The sequence below is a fragment of the Vulpes lagopus genome, chromosome 10 (genome assembly GCF_018345385.1).
Source record: "Vulpes lagopus strain Blue_001 chromosome 10, ASM1834538v1, whole genome shotgun sequence".
Lineage (NCBI taxonomy): Eukaryota > Metazoa > Chordata > Mammalia > Carnivora > Canidae > Vulpes > Vulpes lagopus.
Window position 1 is genome coordinate 9,492,524 of NC_054833.1, and position 20,753 is coordinate 9,513,276.

General features: G+C 42.8%; 1 protein-coding gene and 1 pseudogene across 5 annotated transcripts in view; one reads left to right on the forward strand and one right to left on the reverse strand.

The window, feature by feature from the left end:
• The window catches only part of KIF13A (kinesin family member 13A), a 209,554-nt gene that overhangs the window by 160,909 nt on the left and 27,892 nt on the right, over nt 1-20,753 (forward strand). For all 5 annotated transcript variants that reach the window (XM_041772619.1, XM_041772620.1, XM_041772621.1 and 2 more), the window contains 9 exons: nt 2,418-2,631; nt 6,637-6,799; nt 8,309-8,449; nt 9,316-9,465; nt 12,649-12,810; nt 13,803-13,976; nt 16,173-16,324; nt 18,152-18,284; nt 18,482-18,628. In XM_041772619.1, coding sequence (XP_041628553.1) covers nt 2,418-2,631; nt 6,637-6,799; nt 8,309-8,449; nt 9,316-9,465; nt 12,649-12,810; nt 13,803-13,976; nt 16,173-16,324; nt 18,152-18,284; nt 18,482-18,628 — 1,436 coding nt within the window. The remainder of the gene's footprint in view (nt 1-2,417; nt 2,632-6,636; nt 6,800-8,308; nt 8,450-9,315; nt 9,466-12,648; nt 12,811-13,802; nt 13,977-16,172; nt 16,325-18,151; nt 18,285-18,481; nt 18,629-20,753) is intronic.
• LOC121499476 lies at nt 16,687-17,427 on the reverse strand (annotated as a pseudogene).

Genomic DNA, 20,753 nt, shown 5'->3' on the forward strand with positions numbered 1-20,753 from the left:
AGGAATAAGGATTAAATGTTCTATCCAGGGTCTTTTAGCAAATATGTTAGAATATTAATTTTATAAATGGTATGTTTTCCAATTTTCTCTCTCTGGAAAAGATTTATGAAAACTAAGGTAGGGCTCTTGAAAACCAGGCTCCATGGAAGTATAAATGGATGGCAAAGACCCTGTCCTTTCTTTTTCAAACCTAGAGCCTAAAAGAGAAAAATTACGTACTGTTTGAGAAATGCATTTTTAAAAAATACTGAGACAACTTTTCTTCTCTAGTCTTATGTATAAAATTCCTTCAGACTCCTTCACCATATTATTCATATATTTTTCATAAATTTACAGGACAAGGTCAGGAGTTCTAATGCTTTGGAGTACGTAGATGTCTTACTCTACGGAAAAGGTCTTCCCTCTCATGGTCTGTCTTTAAGAGTTTGGTATTTTTTAAGAGTTCATTTTCCATCAGATTTTCAGGTAATATATTTTAGGGACTCAGTTAGGACTCTGAAAAAACTATTTCTGCTTTGAAAAAATGCTGAATTTTAGAATTTTATATCTGTAAAGAATTGCAGTATTCTTTAAAACTCTTTAACAGAGTACTAATTCTGAGCCAAACATTGGAAATAAGAATTCACTCTCCGTTTATTATTAAACTGATGTCTTACCCCTGTTAGCTCTGATAGTTAGCTCTGATCTGAGTTCAGAACCTAGCTCTCTCACTCATTAGCTCTGTGATCTTAGGTCAGCATCTTCAAAATGGGAATATATCCACCCTCAGGTCTGTTGCAAGACTTTCATGAGATGATGCATGTAAAGGCTGTAGTGCCTCTATCTGACTTATAGCCAGCAGCTAGTTGAATTCTTATTGCCATGTGGTTGTCATTTTTTATTAAAACAACTCACCTGTACTCTATGTAGATATCTAGTGATTTTTTTAATTACTTTCTACTTTTTGTTTTGTATAATTTAACCTTATTTTTTTAAGCTAACATACTATCTCTTTCTCTTTACTGCTTACATAGATGATGAGTATAATTTGCATAGTTATTTCACAAAATGATAGATAGGGCCTAATGGAAAAGTCAGTCAGGAAACATAATCAGGTGATATAAAAATCCATCTTGTCATCTTTATTTCTAATTCTTATCCTGGAAATTAAACTGAGAGTCAGTGTGTGGGAATACAACACGAAAAGCACCATTTGAACAGGCAAAGGTACGAACTCAAGGCCAGTCTGAGAGTACGAATGCATCTCCTCCACATCTCGTGTGCTTCAAGGAGATAGTTACGATGATGGTGGTTTTCTTATTTGCCATCCAGATAGCCTGACACAATTGCTTCTCTACAGTCTACTCATGTAGAGTATCATGTTAATAATTTTCTCCTGGGATATATATGGTCAGCGCTTTCATTCTCCAGAACACGTAGGTCAGTGGTCATTGCCAAGCTAATGTCCAGCCACGGGCGGTGGCCACTACCTACACCACAGCCACTGCTGGCCTTGGGCATGACCCCTTTGAACAACATATTTCTATACTTTTTTTTTTTTTAAGATTTTATTTATTTATTCATGAGAAACACACAGAGGCAGAGACACAGGTAGAAGGAGAAGCAGGTTCCCTGCAGGAAGCCTGATGTGGGACTCAATCCCTGGACCCCGGGATCATGACCTGAGCTGACGGCAGACCCTCAACCTCAGAGCCACCCACGCGTCCCTGTATTTCTATATTTGTTCACCACATATATGTTGGTGATCTCTGGATCTGCAAAAGCAAAAAGTCATAAATGGCCTTTTGTTTTTGCAAGTGAATTCATCCCTTCCTCCTTCCCCTTTTTTCTGCTTTCTGTTTTCTTTTTTCAAGTTAAATTGCCTTCTTAGATTTCAACATCTAAGAAATCATATATTCAGTATTTCCAAACATGTGCTGTGATCTATACATTTCCTCCCACATTATAGAAATTCAGGAGTAATAAGATTTGTGGTTAAAATCAGAAATATCAAAACCCTTTGCCATATACTAAAACTGTTGCTAAACGGGCATAGAAAATGACTACCATAAAATTGAAATCTTGTGTGGCTCTTTGAGGCTGTCTTAGAGTTCATGAAGCTTTCCTCGATGGATAGGAGCCCATCCCCTCTACCATCTGCTTACAGTGAATTACTGATCCATCTACACATAAGGATGAGCTCGCCAAATTGAAGAAACACAGTAGATGAGGGGAATATTTACATGTAGGACACTTATCTGAAATGTTAATAAAAAGGCAGCTGGGAAGATTTCATCTGGCAGGGCCCCTGGGCCACGCAGAAAGCATCTTCAAAGGCTAAATTCTGAGTAGGGAGAAAATTCTTGCTGGAAGAAGCACAGCGGGCTGCCCTGTCGTAGCACCGTGGAAGACACTTGCCTTGTCTCTTGGCCCACCAGACCCAGTGCAAAATGTGGTTCAGGTCCTGGAGAGACAGTACCTGGAAGAAAAGAGGAGCGCCCTGGAGGAGCAGCGGCTCATGTATGAGCGGGAGCTGGAACAGCTCCGCCAGCAGCTGTCCCCGGAGCGGCAGCCCCAGAGCAGTGGCCCCGACCGCCTGGCCTACAGCAGCCAGACAGCTCAGCAGAAGGTGACCCAGTGGGCAGAGGAGAGGTAAGAACGGGACCCACGCCATCAGGGCCTTGGGGCTTTGGGGGGGCGGGCATGGAAAAGGGGCATCATCCTAGCAAGGAGAGAAATGCTAGTCCCATATCTGGGTCATTAGCAATTGCCTTTCCTTTTCAGGGATACTGTCCATCCTCAGTCTGTTTACTATCACTGGTTAAAGACCACTCCTTCCCCTGCTTACCTTTCAGTAAAAATAGCACCAAGTTAGAATATCATCAATAGGTATTGAAATAGAGAAAGTTTGAATATTCCTTTAGCATCAAAGGATTTCTCAGTTTTATTTTTTTGAGATGTTATTTATTTATTCATGAGAGACACACAGAGGCAGAGACACAGGCAGAGGGAGAAGCAGGCTCCCTGCAGGGAGCCCGATGTGGGACTCGATCCCAGGACCCCAGGATCACACTTTGAGCCAAAGGCAGACGCTCAACCGCTGAGCCACCCAGGTGTCCCGCATTTCTCAGTTTTAAATTTCTCTTTGGAGTCTCTTTAAATACAACTGTAATATTAAAAAATATATTCAATGTGAATTTTCAGAATTTATGATTTAAGTATTTATCTCAGAACTGAGGTAGTAGTGGGAGGAACATCAGCCATGAGGACAGTAAGTCACACTCCTGGGTTCTCTTGTGTTCTTAACGGCAGTCTAGGCACAGTGCTCATGTAGCACTCCCAACAGCCCTCTGCCCCAGGGACAGTTATGTCCTGTAGACAGGGCACTCATTCTATGTATCTTCCTCAGTCACCCACCTGGTCCATGAAAAGGCCAGCGTTTGGACCCATATCTCTTCAGTCCCCTTACTGATCCCCACACTGTTAGAATAATAATAGCAGTAACCAAAGTAGCATCTGCCATTTACAGAGCCTTCCTCACGTGCCAGGCACTGAGTGCTTTACGTGTATTCATCTACTCTTCACACCTGCTACTGTATTTGATCATTTGCACCCCATTTCATGCATGAGGAAACAGGCTGAGAGGTTGAATGGTTCCCCCAAAGTCATTTAGCCAGCACGTTGGAGCAGCAGGATCAAAGCCATGGCCATCGGAGTCCGGGGCCGGTATCCTAATCTTGCAGCCACACTGCAGCTCTCTCACGAGCAATGAGACACTTAAGTCTGAGCCACATCCAGGAAGGTGAGCCCCTAGAGAAGAGGGAGGAGGAGGAGCCTGACCCTGCACAACAGGCTAGCAATAGTAATGTACTTGATGGTCTGTTCTGAATTAGAAGAACGCATTGCGTTTTCCCCAGGAACCTGCCTGCTCATCTGTCTGGATACTGAAGTATGAAGATTTATCCTACATGTAACACATTACTCTGTATCTTTTACTGTGCAAAAGAAACCCAGGTTGCCAGTGCTTCTTCTGAGGAGCTGTCTTCTCTGCCTTTACTGTGAGCTGGTGGCTTTCCTTCCTCTAAGCAACAGCAGGCTTGAAAGTCATTGTTGTGATCAGACCCACTGGTACCTTTCTGTTTCTTCCCCGTAATTACTTCAATGTCCTGAAGACTGTGAAAGACAAAAAAGATGCAACAGAAAAGGTGGATTGTTTTTAATGATAGTATTTTTCAGTCGGGCGTTAAAACTTTTTTTTTTTTTTTTACTTAATTCCAAATTGATTTTCTTGGAGGCTCAAGGTCTTAAAAAAAAAAAAAAAAAAGAGTAACATGGATGATATTTTGGGGATGTCACTCAGGGGAGGAGAATGGTCACAATATTGATTTCACCTGAATCACTGGATAAAATTAAGATGTCATTAATGATGGGTAGTTATTATTAGGAGCTGAGACTCTTAACCTAAATAAATGTTGATGGCTTGTGAAATATTGAGGGACTCATACCCAAATAAATGTTGGGGGTCTGAAAATCAAGTATCTTTAAGAGCTAGTGAGAATGTCAAAGAAAACCAGAGATGTGGTTTATTCTTCCTGGATAATCACAGTGTAGTATAGAGCAAGATACAAATAGGTGAAAAGTACATCGTAATAGTAAATTAAAAACCAGTTTTGTCTGGCAAAAGAAAGTGCTGCGGTTCCATAATTATTCCTTTGTCATTTATCCCTGATCTGAAAAATAACTTCCAGGGGCAGGGAACCAGCTTCAGTCATTAACGTGTCCCCAGTGCCTAGCATGATGGTGTCTTTGGTAGGCGCTTTGGGAATATTTATTGTGTGAGGTTATGGAAGTGATGAATGAGTATGTGCCTGGGCAGGGAGCACTGTGAGGTTAGTACATGGTTAGCAGACAGTGGGACCCCGTGCAGTGGAGCCTTTCTCCAGCTGGTTCGTGGAGAAGGAAGGATTTCAGGCAAGGCTGTAAGGTGGCAACTGGACAGACAGACAGGAGGTGGGAGATAATTTGAACGGAGCAGGTTGGCACAAACAAATGGGAAGCCATGGAGAAGAGGAAGGTGTGCTTGGGGGATTACACAAGAGCTGTTCTTCTGTTCGATCTAAAAAGTGACTTACAGAGGAGGAGGGAAAGCTACTCCAAAGCTCTTCTGAAGGGTGAAGAGGAGGTTTTTAACTGAGGACTGATGTGCAACGGGCAAGGATTTATGTGTCTGTTGGTAGGAAAGAGGAAGAACCCAGGGACAGTGAGGTTATCAGGAGGGTGTGAGGAAGGGACCTTGAAAACAATACAGAGAGAGATTTAGGAGATATTTCAAAAGAAAAATTAACAAGGCTCTTTTCTGGATGTTGTGGAGAAAAGACTGAGCTGGCTAGGAGAATTCAAATCCGAGTAACTGGAAAAAAAAAAAATATCACTCAGAAAAACCAGGCAGGTGAGATCCATGTGTCACATATCTTAGGTTAACTTTATATTAACATCTTTGCAGGGTGCCTCCTGTGTCACTTCTAAGGTGATGAGAAAGGAGTAGAAATGGGGCGTTCCAAGCTCATCTTTGTCCTATTAAGGGAGGGCAGGAGGTCTATAAATGGGAGAGAAGAGAAGCTAGGTAAGGCTAGAGAAAGTCTGTTGGCCCGGGTTACCATTGAGCACAAATCCACATGTGGAAATCAGAAGCTCTCTTCTTTCAGAAGAAAGAAGGTAGTGGGTAGTTTGAGGGTATCCCACAGTGGGCCGTGCACTTGGCCAGGAATTAGGTATAATGATAAAAAAATATAGTTCTCACTCTGGGGTGCCTGCAGCTCCATAGAAGAGACAGGCATTAGCCATATAATTATTACAAATAAATGAGAGATTATAACTAGGACAAATGCTGTGGCGCTGGGAGACCATTTAATAGGGTTTTGACCTATTCAGTGTCAGAACAGTAGACAAGGTCTCACAAGGAACTGCTTTTGTGCAGAGTTGAAAAAGTTGAATTTCTGGTGCTACAGAAGTCCCCATTTTTTGCCTTTTACTAACTGAAGCAATTGTGTGGAACACTGTCTACTTCTGGACTCCAGATTTCTTTCCCCGGCCCTGCTCTCCTGTCCCCACCCCCAAAAGCACACAGCAAGTAATAATCAGTTCTTTTCCTGAAAGAAACCTTTTTTTGTTTTTGGGGGGCAGCATCATGTCAAAATCTAGCCATTTTCAAATGTTAGAGGTTTTTTTTTTTTTTTAAGATTTTATTTATTCATGAGAGACAGAAAGAGAGAGAGAGAGAGAGGCAGAGACACAGGCAGAGGGAGAAGCAGGCTCCATGCAGGGAGCCCAATGCAGGACTCTATCCTGGGTCTCCAGGAACATGCCCTGGGCAGAAGGCAGGTGCTAAACCGCTGAACCATCCAGGGATCCCCAGTTAGAGGGTTTGAAGTATGGTTTTTAGTTAAGTCCCTCCACGTATTTGCTCTTTGTGGGTGATACCAGCAGTGCTGGTGGGAGGAGAGAAACATGAACAAGTGTTGATGTTGACAAAAACCAGTTGAAAAATATTGCCTGGAAGGAGTTTTCTACCACTTTCTAATAACATGACTCACTTAGAAACAGGATCAGTTTCCTTTTCTTTTAGATTTTCTCATTTCCTTTGCTGCTACCCCACAGGGATGAGCTCTTCCGTCAAAGCCTGGCAAAACTTCGCGAGCAGCTCGTGAAAGCAAATACCTTGGTAAGGGAGGCCAACTTCTTAGCTGAGGAAATGAGCAAACTCACTGACTACCAAGTGACCCTGCAGATCCCTGCTGCGAACCTCAGTGCCAACAGAAAGGTAAGAGTGTTTTTAAAGAAAAGAGAGCAAAACATACAACAGTATATCCTCCAAGATAGAATATAAACCTGACATCCAAAGAATATCCATGAGGAGATCTTGATGTGAGCCAGAGTATTTATACTTTTTAAGATTTCCTCTATTAATATAATATTGTATGCCAACTATACTAAAATAGTAAAAATTAAAAAAAAATATTTCCTCTATAGAGTCCCCCTTCAAGTATACATGCTCTTAGATGTGTTAAAACTAGAAATAGATCTAAGTTCGGGGCACCTGGGTGGCTCAGTGGTTGAGCGTCTGCCTTTGGCTCAGGTCGTGATCCTGGGGTCCTGGGATCGAGTCTCCCATCCGGCTCCCTACAGGGAGCCTGTTTCTCCCTCTGCCTATATCTCTGCCTCTCTCTCTGTGTCTCTCATGAATAAATAAAATCTTCTTAAAAATTGAGTAATTCCTCTTGCTTTTCTCTTTTCTATAAATGTTCCCTTCTGGAATGGGAGCTAAGTATAAGTTTTGTTACAGTCTTATTTTTAAGAGTGGATTCTACAAGAAAGGAAGACTTGTAGAATACCTTTCTTTTGTACACAGAACGGCCCTTTGCAGTCATTGGGAAGTTTACCTTCATTTCAATTTGAGGAATTTTTTCTTTAAAGAGAAATGTCGAAAGAAAATAATCTTTCATCCATTTATATTTCCCTCCAGCAAGCAAGCAAGAAATGAGTCAGGGAGTATTCCATTAATCTTTCTGCATTTCAGTCCTTTGACCAAGCAGTTCTTTGAGAAATTGATGTTAAATCCAGTCATAGAAGTGTTCATAAAGATTAGGTACTTTTTGTCCAAGGATGCCCATTATAATGGCCTTTAGAGTAGCAAAAATTCAAAATAGTCATGATGTTGAACAATATAATAATTTGTCAGATGAGTGGTATATTCATATGATAGATTTCTATGTTTCCATTAAAGATCATGTCTGTGAGGGGCACCTGGGTACTCAGTCAGTTAAGCATCTGACTTTGACTCAAATCATGATCCCGTGGTCCTGGGATCAAGCCCCATATCAGGCTCCCTGCTTGGGGGTGGGGGTGGGTCTGCTTCTCCCTCTGCCCCCCCCCCCATTTGTACGCGCTCTCTTTCTCTCAAATGAATAAATAAAATCTGTTTAAAAGGAAAAAAAATCATGTCTATGAGGAATATTTAACAACACAAGATGATCATAATATAAAAACTGGAGAGAAGAGATTTATAGTTTGGTTCTAGTGATAAAAATAAAAAGCATGTGCATAGGTCTACACAGAAGATTTCATTAATCTTTCTGCAGTTGAGTGGAAAGTAATCCAGAATATTCCCTAGAATACTTTGTGATCCTAGTAGAATTTCATCTTCCTGTATGCACGAGGCGTCTTTTTCCAGCTTGCTACTTGACGTTACCTACGTTGCTCAAACAACCCAAAAAGTCACAATAAGGTTTCTCTGGTTTGTTGTTTGTTTTTGTTTTCCTTCACTCTGCAGAGAGGAGCGATTGTGAGTGAGCCAGCTATTCAGGTGAGGAGGAAAGGAAAGAGCACCCAAGTTTGGACCATTGAGAAGCTGGAGAATAAATTAATTGACATGAGAGATCTTTATCAAGAATGGAAGGAAAAAATCCCTGAGGTAAAAGAGACAAAATGTAAAGGAGATTTGACTATGTTGAAAGCACAGAGTGTAAGTGATACCACCGTCCAAACACACACACACACACACACACACACACACACACACACACACACACGGCGGGAAGTATATGCAGTCATGCTTTGGACATGCATTTCAGAGAAGTAACATAGAAGTGACCCTGAGAGGGGTCCTGAATCGGATCGGTCATAAAGGCTGTGACTCCCACATGAACAGGAGCTAAATAAAGAGAACACACAACATATTCTTGTTTGTCAGGGGTTTTTGCTGCATTTCAAGTGAACTGGAATAGAACAAAGTGAATCTGTGAACAAATAGAATCAAAGTGATCTGTGTGGTCAGTGTTGTAAAACATCCATGTGGATGGAATCGGCTTGGATTCTGTATTCATTCATGCTCTCCCAGTTGTGATCATGGCACGAGAGATTACAAAGAAGAATCTTAGAAAACACAATCCATTTCTGGGGATATTGGTAATGGAAAGAAGCCTCGGTGAAGGAAAAATGAGGCAGAGCACAGGGAATGGAGTGAAAAAGACTGCATGTGGAGTGTGAGAGGGAAGAAAGGAAGTAACTATGGAGGAGCTCTCCACAAGGACATCCCTCATGGAGGGATAGCCCCCCAGCTGTCAAGCCCCTCCCACAGGCTGCTTTTGTTTTATTTATGCGACAAGATTGCGATTTTACTTCTTTTTAATTTCTTTAGATAAATGCTTTCTTTTTTTTTTTTTTTAATGTAAATGCTTTCTTTTTAAAAACATTCTTAAGGGCTAGTTTTAAATAATATTATCCAGGTTGATGTTTTGTTTCCTACTCATCTTCCTCCCTGCCCACCCTACCCATCAGGCAAAGCGTCTCTATGGGAAACGAGGTGACCCTTTCTATGAAGCCCAAGAGAATCACAACCTGATTGGCGTGGCTAACGTGTTCTTGGAGTGTCTCTTCTATGATGTGAAACTTCAGTATGCAGTTCCTATCATCAGCCAGCAGGGGGAGGTAAGGACAAGCCAGCCTTGGAAGAAATCATTGACGCGCGTGTGTGTGTGTGTGTGTGTGTGTGTGTGTGTGTGTGTGTGTGTGTGTGTGTGTGTGTATCCAATTTAAATTCTGCTTGAGGTCCATCAGGAAACTACGGTGAATAGTCAGGGTCACATTCATTCTTCTCTGTTCATATCAACAGAAACTATCAAAACTAAATCATGGTTTCTTAAGAATATAAGATTAAAATCACATAAGATGATTATAACATTTTTTTATTTATGGTTCACGGGGGGTTTTTTCCTTTGTTTCGGTCAAATTAGGAATCTTTTGGAAACCAGATTCAGCTCTGTCCCCATGTTCCTCTGCCTTCATCTCTTACGTTTGTTAATGTACTCAGATTCCTTGCCGGCTCCCATGTGGTCTTCACAAGATACAACTGGGAGCATTATCTTTAAATCTAAGATATTCAAGGAAAACAAGCTTAGCTCCTTTTTTAAAAAGCAGAAGAAAACAAAACACCTCACACTTCAGTTATTTACATGCATTGGCCTTGTGTGGGCCTAAGATGTTTTAGAAGATATTCAGGTTCAAACTTTTTTATTTTTATCCATTTCATCAACTGATGTTTTTATTTTAAATTTAGTGACGTCTGTAGTCTTGAGTTTGCCCTTTCATAACATGCAGAGCTGAAATACTTAGCTATTTTTTGTGATCCTTAGGGTAGGCCACAAGTAGGATACCATTCTGGCCAAAGTGAACCAGAAAACAGAGCCCAGGTTCCCAGCTATGGTGTGGAAGTACACAGCTCACATTCTGTGTGGCAACCCCCTGGGGACATGCTGCTCTAGAAGACCAGTGGGCTAGAGTTGCTTTGTTCCATGTGAAAAATGAGCAAAACTCCTGTGGCAAAGGAATTCAGGGGTTCTTTTTTTTAATGATTTTTAAATTTTTACTTAAATTCAGTGAATTAACTTAATGTATTATTGGTTTCAGAAGTAGAAGTCAGTAATTCACCAGTCTTCCATTACACCCAGTGCTCATTCCATTATGTGTCCCACCAAATGCCCCGCCATCATCCAGTTACCTCATCCCTCACCACATCCCCTTCAGCAACCTTCAGTGTGATTCCTATGATTGAGAGTCTCTTATGATTTGTCTTCTCTCTGATTTTGTCTTTTATTTTTTCCTCCCTTTCCTATGATCCTCTGCTTTGTTTCTTAAATTCTACATGAGTGAGATTGTATATATGTCTTTCTCTGGTTGACTTGTTTCACTGAGCATAACACCCTCTAGTTCTATCTACATTAATGCAAATAGCAAGATTTATTTTCTTTTGATGGCTGAGTAATATTCCATTGTGTGTGTGTGTGTGTGTGTGTGTATAATATTATATAATATATATACACGAATCTTCTTCCATTATATATATGTAATACATACACTATATATTATACATACACGTATTATATTCATATATAACGTGTGCATATATATATATATGAATCAAATCTATTCATTTGTCGATGGACATCTGTGCTCTTTCTGTAGTTTGGCTATTATGGACATTGCTGCTATAAACATTGGGGTGCAGATGTCCCTTCATTTCATCACATTTGTATTTTGGGGGTAAATACCTAGTAGTACAATTGCTGGTTCATAGGGTAGCTCTATTTTCAACTTCTTGTGGAACCTCCATACTGATTTCCCGAGTGGCTGCATCAGCTTGCGTTCCCACCAACATATAAGAGGTTCCCTTTTCTCTGCATCCTTGCCAACATCTATCATTTCCTGACTTGTGAATTTTAGCCTTTCTCTCAGTCAGGTGTTCTTAAGCTAGGGTCTGGGCGGGGCTTTGAGTGTTCCATTCATCCCTCTGAAATTATTTTAAAAATGTATCTGACTCTCAAAAACATTGAAAAAGAGCTTGAGAATGATTATTTTCAAACTGATTTCTCCTGTTCCCCTCTTCCCCCTCCTCTGATTCCTCCATATTGGTCTCGCTCATCCAGTACCACTGACCAATTTTTCAGGTCTGTGCTGCCAATGCCAGTTGCTATGTGGAAGTTGGGTCTAACCTGCCTTTAAAAATGAGGCTTACTATTTAAGATGACACAGCACTGTCAAAATATGTGTCACCTTTACAACTCTAGCCATTGCAACCCTAACCTGTGGCTGAAAGATAACTTGGCCAGTTACAGCTCAGGGGATGCCAATTGCAGGATAATTCTTGTCCCTTAATTCATTTCTATGCAACCAGCTATAAGAGAGACAGCACTAAACTACACCTATCCAGAGGACCGCCAGGATATGGAGGATATTTTAAGTCTTTGAGGGAGGCGGACTGTTTTAAAGGAACGGTTTCCTTATAACTTGTTATCTTTGTACTTGTCAATCCTCCTGGGATAGGTCTCATTCCCTAGGGGAGCCTGCCATCACCCTGCTCCCTCCTCCCCATTGAGTTACATACCTATTCTCTGCTCCCAAGAGAGTGGACACTCCATGAGCCTGCTGACTATGTCTTCCCATTTACTTTTTTTTTTTTTAAGATTTAATTTATTTATTCATGAGAGAGACATAGAAAGAGAGGCAGAGACATAGGCAGAGGGAGAAGCAGGCTCCCTGTAGGGAGCCTGATGTGGGACTTGATCCCAGGACCCTGAGACCACGACCTGAGCCAAAGACAGATGCTCATCCACTGAGCCACACAGGTGCCCCTTGGTTTACTGTTATAAGTGCAGAACTTAGTGCAGTTCCTGGCACACAGCTGATTCCTGGATCACTTTATCCCATAACAACCCACACAAATCTCTGGACTATTTGTCTCGGTATTCCCGTGAAGCAAGTATTTGATCAGAGGAGTAAATGAATGAATATATGAATGTGGAAAACAGATGACTCCAAGTAGAATATGATAGCTGCCTGTGCTCAGTTCTTGGGCTGCCTGGAAAGAAGGACAGGAACGAAGCTGATTCCAGAAGGCAAGTGGCAGAGAAGCAAATGGCTCCAAGTCAGACAGGGTGATTGCAGGGGCAGGTGAGGGGATGGACTGGCCACAGAAAGGGTGAGTTCCCCATCGTCAGAAATGGCCCAGCAGGAGCCCTGGGGCTGCTCCCTGGGAGTGTGGTAGAGTGCTCTCTGTCTTAGGTCAGACTCCACAGGATGCCTATCAATGCCCAGACACTTTGGTCCCCACCGCAGGTTGCAGGGCGCCTCCATGTGGAAGTGATGCGAGTGACAGGGGCTGTCCCGGAGCGCGTGGTGGAGGACGACTCCTCGGAGAACTCCAGCGAAGGCGGGAGCCTTGAAGTCGTGGACAGCAGTGGGGAGGTCATTCACCGAGTCAGGAAGCTGACCTGCCGGGTGAGAGGACGAGATGGGCAGGCGCCCATGAATGACCCTGTTCATCCAAAGCAGTTCTACAGAAAATCTTAGAGGAGATTTTCTTAGGGCATAGTAAGCATTAAACAGTCTGATCTTAAGTACAACGGTGGGCAGGACTCTTTCCAGAAGTAGAGCACACTTCCTGAGGCCAGTTGATGAAATTTTAAAAGCCCTTGTGCATTTAGCATGCAGAGAGAGTATATTGTTCAGTGAATCAGGCTTTTCCAGCAAGGGTTGCATCTGTGTCAGAAACTCAGTCACTAGGAAAATTTAAGAGGATGTGTGCCTTTGTTGCCAGGTCCTCATGCTATAGTCATGGTTCTGGTACAGACCTGTTATTGGCAGAAACCTTCATGTGCCAGATATTTTTCAGATGTCAAGTGGATAACTGATTTCTGTATTTCCTCACTGACTCTTAAGTTTAAAATACTTGAAGTAAGAATGTATACTTTAATGTTATCTTTCTTTCTTTCTTTTTTTTTTTTTTAAGATTTTTTTTATTTATTCATGAGAGACCCAGAGAGAGAGGCAGAGATACAGACAGAGGGAGAGAAGCAGGCTCCTCAAAGGGAGCCCCATTCGGGACTCGATCCCAGCCCCCAAGACCATGCCCTGAGCCAAAGGCAGATGCTCAACTCCTGAGCCACCCAGGCATCCCTAATGTTTTTTTTTTCTTTTTTTTTAAGATTGATTGATTGATTATTTATTTATTTATTTTATTTATTTATTTATTCATGAGACACAGAGAGAGAGGGAGAGAGAGGCAGAGACACAGGCAGAGGGAGAAGCAGGCTCCACACAGGGAGCTGGACGTGGGACCCGATCCCGGGTCTCCAGGATCACGCCACAGGCCAAAGGCAGGCGCCAAACCGCTGAGCCACCCAGGGATTCCCCCCTAATGTTCCTAATGTTTTCTTTACAGGAGTTATAGTGCATGTTTTTTTTATTGTTGTTATTTTATATCTCTTTAGGTAAAAATTAAAGAGGCAACTGGGCTGCCCTTAAACCTCTCAAATTTTGTCTTCTGTCAATACACATTCTGGGACCAGTGTGAATCTACAGTGGCTGCCCCGGTGGTGGATCCTGAGGTGAATTCCCCTCAGACCAGGGACGCCCAGTACACCGTGACCTTCTCTCACTGTAAGGTACGGGCGCCCTTACAGACTGAGCTGCGCGGGAGGGAGGCATGAACCCGGGTGCCATTCAGAGCTCTTCTTATAACTTAGAAGTCTCCTCCTAAGAATGTTTAAGGAATGTAATATGTGTGTTGGACTTTTAAACCTCAAAATGTTCTTCAGTACAGATTCAAATGGGAAGTATTTATTTTTTATTTTTTATTTTTTTTTAATGGGAAGTATTTAAAATAGAGTCAGAAAGACCTCTACCTGAAGTCTTACGCCCTAGAGGTGGAATGGCCAGTGACAGTTTGTACACCTTTAGGTAAACTTTCTATGCCCTACAACTTTTATGTGTGTTGTCAATACATGTTCACACACAAATGGGCATAGATACAGTCTCTTACCATCTTGAATGCATAACTTTTTAAGTTTTTATTTATTCATGAGAGACACACAGTGAGAGAGACAGAGACAGGCAGAGGGAGAAGCAAGCTCCCTGTGGGGAGCCTGATGCAGGACTCAATCCCAGGACCCTGGGATCACAACCTGAGCCAAAGGTAGATGCTTAACCGCTGAGCCACCCAGGCTTCCCACATGTATAACTTCTTGCAAAAGTTTTTTTTACCAAAAATGTCACTATTTGTATTGTAGAATTATGCCTTTTAATATATGTGAACCTCTTTTCATTCTTTTGAATGTGGTATAGCATTTCAGGCATAGCATTCTGATGTGCCATATGAGTTTTTTAAAAAAATGTAAATGAAGGCGAATTTCTGGTGACTGCTGGTTGTCCCTGTCTTGTGGCTATTAGCTCCCCTTCCTAACTTTCACGTCAGACTCCCCATGGGTTGTTTCTGACAGACAGATGCTACCTTCTGTGTAATTTTGGTTTTCCTTGTACAATCCTTAACAGATACTCCAAACCCCTTCCTTTGGAAATGGTGCTTTTCTTTCTGGCTCTACACATATCAAATTTCACATAGGTAAAGACTGTCAAGTCTTTCTTTTTCTAAAAACAAATAGTCCACTTTTTTTTTCTTTCACTTATATTCACCAAGTTTGTTTCTCAAAATCCCTATTATTTTTTTGTTATTGTTGTCTGGATACTCTGAAATATTCCCCATCTTTCTTTGGATCCACAAAGCTGTTCTTGTAGAAGGATGAAGTCTGAATTTTAAGTACATTCTAGTTAACAACTGGTTTGATAAACACTAGTCGCAGAGTCCTTGGATTCACTGCATGACCCTGGGTTTTTTTCCATCAATAAATGTGTAGATTGTAGTAAGTGATCATTAGTTTGTTTTCCTTCTAAAATTCTGGCTCTGTCTCCGAACTAAATAGACAAGAAGGTAAGTAGTAGCATGTTCAATCAGTATAGCACGGGTCTTTCCAGAAGCCACAGAGTTGTCTTCCCCAGAGATTCCAGTAAGATGGTGCTGGAAAGAAGCTCGGTGTGGCCCCTCGCCTGCTGCTTCACTCAGTGTGATTTCCATACTTCTCAGTCCACGCAGCATTCACTTCCTCACACTCCTCTGTCTGCTTTTTATGAGCTAGAGTGGGAGACTTTCAGAGTAAGAGCACAGAATCATGAAGTTAATCATAGGAAATTTAATTCTATTTTCAGTCTTCCAAGCCAGAGCAAGGAGCAATCAGACGTTCTTTTTTTTTTTTTTTTTTCCTTTAAATGATGTGCTGATTAGTTTATAACCGTGGGAGTTCTGAGTGGTCCTGCAGAACCAAGAATGCAGATTCTCTTCTGCACCCCACAGGCATTGGAATGTGGGACAGGACACATTCCTCAGTGTCCACATTGATTGAAGAAAGAAGTCCATTAAATCATTTCTTCCTCACTAGTATGAAGAGCTGGTATTTTGGGATTTGTTTTTTTTTTTTTTCTTTTTTAAAGATTTCATCTGTTTATTCATGAAAGACACAGAGACACGGGGGAGGGAGAAGCAGGCTTCCTGTGGGGAGCCGAATGTGGGACTCCACCCCAGGACCCCAAGATCACGACCTGAGCAGAAGGCAGACGCTCAACCACTGAGCCACCTGGGTGTCCCTGTTCCGGGTCTTTAACACAGCACAGGTGGTTTTCCAGTTAGGATTCTGCAGACTAACAGCCTCCAAAGTGAATCTCTATACAATCAAAAGGTAATACGGAAATTTCACAGATTGCTCTGTGCGTGATTCTTGCTGTTCTTCTCTTGCTCCTGCTTATCCCAGGACTACGTGGTGACTGTAACAGAAGAGCTCCTGGAGTTCCTTTCTGACGGAGCCCTGGCGATTGAGGTGTGGGGCCACCGCTGTGCTGGGAATGGCAGCTCCATGTGGGAAGTTGACTCTCTTCATGCAAAGACGAGAACGTTGCATGACAGGTTCGTACTTGGCTGGGCTGGATGCAGGGTGACAACTGGCACCAGGACAAAGGCTAAGGGGAGGAGTCCCCAGACCTGTCTCCTCCTTTGGGAAATGGGAAGGATAAAAGGAACTAACAGGCATGGAGGACATTCAATGGCGAAAGGAAGGCCTTTTCAACAAACAGGACTAGAACAGCTGCATATCTCCCTATAGACAAAACCTACTTTGATCTTGGCCTTCATGATACACAAAGCCTATTTTGAGATGGATCAGAACCTTCAATGTGAAAGATAAAACTGTAAAGCTTACAGAAAAAAAAAACAGGATATTTTCCCTTTTTTCCCCCTTTTATAGAACAACATTTATACTCCAGATCCAGCTACCAAGGAGTACCTGTTGTGCTGTGGGTAGTGGCTATGGATGCCAGGCCTCTCTGGCTTCCCACCCTCTGTTCCATGATGGGGGTGGTGGTCAGAGAGGCTTTGGGGGCCACGGTGCTCACGTGGTGAGACACAGACTTCTTAGGGCCAGTCTCATCATGTGGTCCCTGGGAAGCACAATCTTCACTTTGAGGCCCAGCTCACCCCATCTGAGCTGCACATGGCACACTGCAGTGTCACATAGCAGTTGACAGTGTCCCCATGGAGAGTCAGCAGGGCATCCACAAACTTCATGGATGTAGCCCTCTGTCCTGGGAGTTTCCTAGATACCACAACCTCACTGTTCTTTGGCCCCACTCTCCACGATGGACCATGGCACACCATTGCAGGCCCTCCACACAGCAAGGCCTCCTGGGAGCTGATCATGCAGAGACTCTGCCTGGGTCATAGCACACAGACTTCCCATGGCCACCCTTCCAGCATAAAGCTCTCCACTGCCCTCAGGAAAGCCAAACCTCTGCTGAACCACTGCAGTCAATTCTCAGATCCACCAGCCCTTTTCGCCAAAAATATCGTGCATCCTGGTGGCCAAGATAATAATTTTTGTTCTGGTTGTGTAACTTGCACCTCAACTCCAGAGTAGCCATCTTCAGCCAGCTCCTGAATGAGAAACTCGTTCAATTCAGCTTTGAAGATGCCTTGGGCCCCAACTCCCTCTTCTTGGAAATTTGCCCCACCATATTGCCCCGCAGGAGACCTTCTTATAAAGTTGATCCTCTGCCTCTTCTGTGATCCAGCGATCCACTTCTAAGTATCTCCGCAAGAAAAATGAAAACATAAGTCTGTAAATAGACTTGTTCACAAATGTTCTTGGCAGTTCTTTTTGTAATATCCCCAAACTGCCAAAAACCCAAAGGTGTGAGAACGTTTGATAAGCCAATTGTACCACTAGTCACGTAATAGAATATTACTCAGCTCTAATAACAAGGAAAAGGACTATGGCTCCCCATTTGAATGAATCGCAAAAACATGATGCTAAACCAAAGAAGCCAGACCTAAAAGAGCGTACTATCATTCCTTTTCTGTGAATTTCTAGAACAAGCAGAACTAATCTCTGGTTATATGGCTGCTGTGGGATGCTGTGGATATTGAATGGGAAGGCCATGAGCAAACTTTCAGAGGCACATGGTGGGGGGCCTTACAGAGGTGTGTGCATTTTCACAATTCATCAAACTCTGTGCTTGATATCTGGACATTTCACTGAATATAAGTTATATACCTCAATAAAATAAATACAAAAGACGTATACCATCTGGTTGTTTTGAGAAGTAGGTAAGAAAATCTACAGGACGCACATAGCATGATGCCCAGCCCATAGTAAGTGCCCAGTGGATAACGGTTCATTCTTACTTCTCATAATGTCCCTGGACGGTGACACTTGTTAACTGGAATGTGTTTTCACAGGTGGAATGAGGTAACACGAAGAATAGAAATGTGGATCTCCATATTGGAGTTGAATGAGCTAGGGGAGTACTCTGCGGTGGAGCTTCACCAGGCAAAAGATGTTAATACGGGAGGCATCTTTCAACTCAGACAGGTACTGGGCTTGCTTTTGTTTGTTGGGTGTTTTCTTTGGGTCCCACGCTTTCACACTGTTTTTGGGAGTTCCCCAATTATGTGCCTCTGTATTCCCTGATTCTCTTCCCTTTCTTTGCCGTCTTCCCACACTCTGCCATTCCCATTCCTGGCGCTCACTGGTGCATCATGCCCCCTGCCCCACCCCCACCTCTACAGGGTCATTCCCGGAGGGTGCAGGTCACTGTGAAACCTGTACAGCATTCAGGGACCCTGCCACTCATGGTCGAGGCCATCTTGTCTGTCTCCATTGGCTGTGTCACCGCCAGGTCCACCAAACTGCAAAGAGGGCTGGACAGTTACCAGGTAAGACGAACAGATTTGAAATAGTATGTAACGAGGCTTGGCTAATGCAAAGTTAAGGCAGTGATCTTGATGGAGACCTTTGGGGAATATGACAACTCCTTTTCTTGACCTTGTATCTGCAACTCTCCCTTCAAATTTCCATCTATTGCCTTTTTACTGGATTTTAAATACTATACCAGCTTAGTGTCCAGTAATAATAATTATATTTGTAAACATACATATGAATGCTATGTTCCTCATTTACTTTACATAGATTTCATTTTCTGTCTGGATCCAGTTATGTTGGATATTTAAAGCCACTTGTTAACTGGCCTGGTCCACTTTTATTAATACAAAATTGCCCCCATACACTGGCATAATTAAGCAGGTCTTTGAAAGCTTTTCTTTCTTTCTTTTTTTTTTTTTAATTAGAAGTTGTCTTCACGATCATTTTTGCCCATTAAATCCTTTTTTACTAATTCTTCTGTTCTCATTTTTAAAAATTGACCATGATAGGGCACCTGGCTGGCCCAGTTGGAGGAACATGCGACTCTTGATCTGGGGGTTCTGAGTTTGAGCCCCACGTCGGGTGTAGAGATTATTTTTTAAATAAATAAACAAGTATTTTTTTTAATAAACAAGTATTTATAAAAAGTAAAGGATGAAAGGATCTAAGACTTGATCTTCATATTACCAGTCACAGCTCTTTATCACTCTGTGAGAATAAACTTTAAGATTAGGAACTTGTGGGGATCCCTGGGTGGCTCAGTGGTTTAGCGCCTGCCTTCCGCCCAGGGCATGATCCTGGAGTCCCGGGATTAAGTCCCACATTGGGCTTCATGCATGGAGCCTGCTTCTTTCTCTGCCTGTGTCTCTGCCTCTCTCTCTCTCTCTCTCTCTCTCTCTCTCTCTCATGAATAAATAAATAAAATAAAATCTTTAAAAAAAAAAAAATTAGGAACTTGATTGCAGTGGCCAGGAAGAAGGCATGTACTTTTGCTCAGTCCCTAGTTTACTATCAGGTATGAATTAGGGACTGGGAAAATCAGCCCATTGAATTCTGGCTCCCTCACTGCACATGAGAGAGAGAGCTCTCCCTGCTGTGACAGGAGGAAATGTTTCTTTGTGGAGTCTGCATGGAAGCCCAACCCGTCTTGAGAATGATTCATCTTCTGTCTCAGTTTCCTTGGCCTCCCTGGCATTCAGGCAAAGACAGCATTCAGGCAGAGACTGCTCTGAAAGCAAGAAGGAGCATTGGCTTGGCCTATGAGGCCTTAAGAAGGCATAATTTTGTCAAATACCGCCTTCTCTGTCTCAGGCCAAAATCGCCCCTGGTTCCTAGAGCCCGGGAGAGTATGAAGGAAGGTATGAGGACAGTCTGCTATTTTGGGGCAGCCCAGCCTTCTCACCCAGATTTTTCCTCATGTGTAGGGTAGGAAATTGGGTTGTATGGATTCTCATCCCAGCTGAGTCCCTCACTCGGCCTTCAACTTTGGGGGTGGCTGCAGGGCCTGGTAGAAAGGTCGCCAGCCTGGAACCAGGGGGCCTGGATTCTTTTTTTTTTTTTTTTTTAAGATTTTATTTATTCATGAGAGACACAGAGAGAAAGGCAGAGACATAGGCAGAGGGAGAAGCAGGCTCTCTGCAGGGAGCCCAATGTGGGACTCAATCTCAGGACCTTGGGATCCTGCCCTGAGCTGAAGGCAGATACTCAACCACTGAGCCACCCAGGCACCCCAGGACCTGGATTCTCAAGTGTAGCACAGCCTTCCTGGTTACCTTGTTGGGATCCTCGAATTCCCCTTCTCTCTTCTCCAGAACGATGAAGTAAGCTGAATAATTCCCTGAGATCCCAGTCTATACTAAAATTTTGTGGCTTAATAAATCTCTAATCTTAGATAAAACTTTGAATTTGCATCCTTAATCATGACCTATGAAACAGGTATCATCAGCTGACTACATATTCCCATTTTTAGGAACCTTCCAAAGATTGATTATATGCACTTTTAAAACCACTCTCCTCCTGAGTTAAAACTGATTTTTGAGGGGATCCCTGGGTGGCTCAGCGGTTTAGCACCTGCCTTTGGCCCAGGGCGCTATCCTGGAGTCCCGGGATCGAGTCCAGCATTGGGCTCCCGGCGTGGAG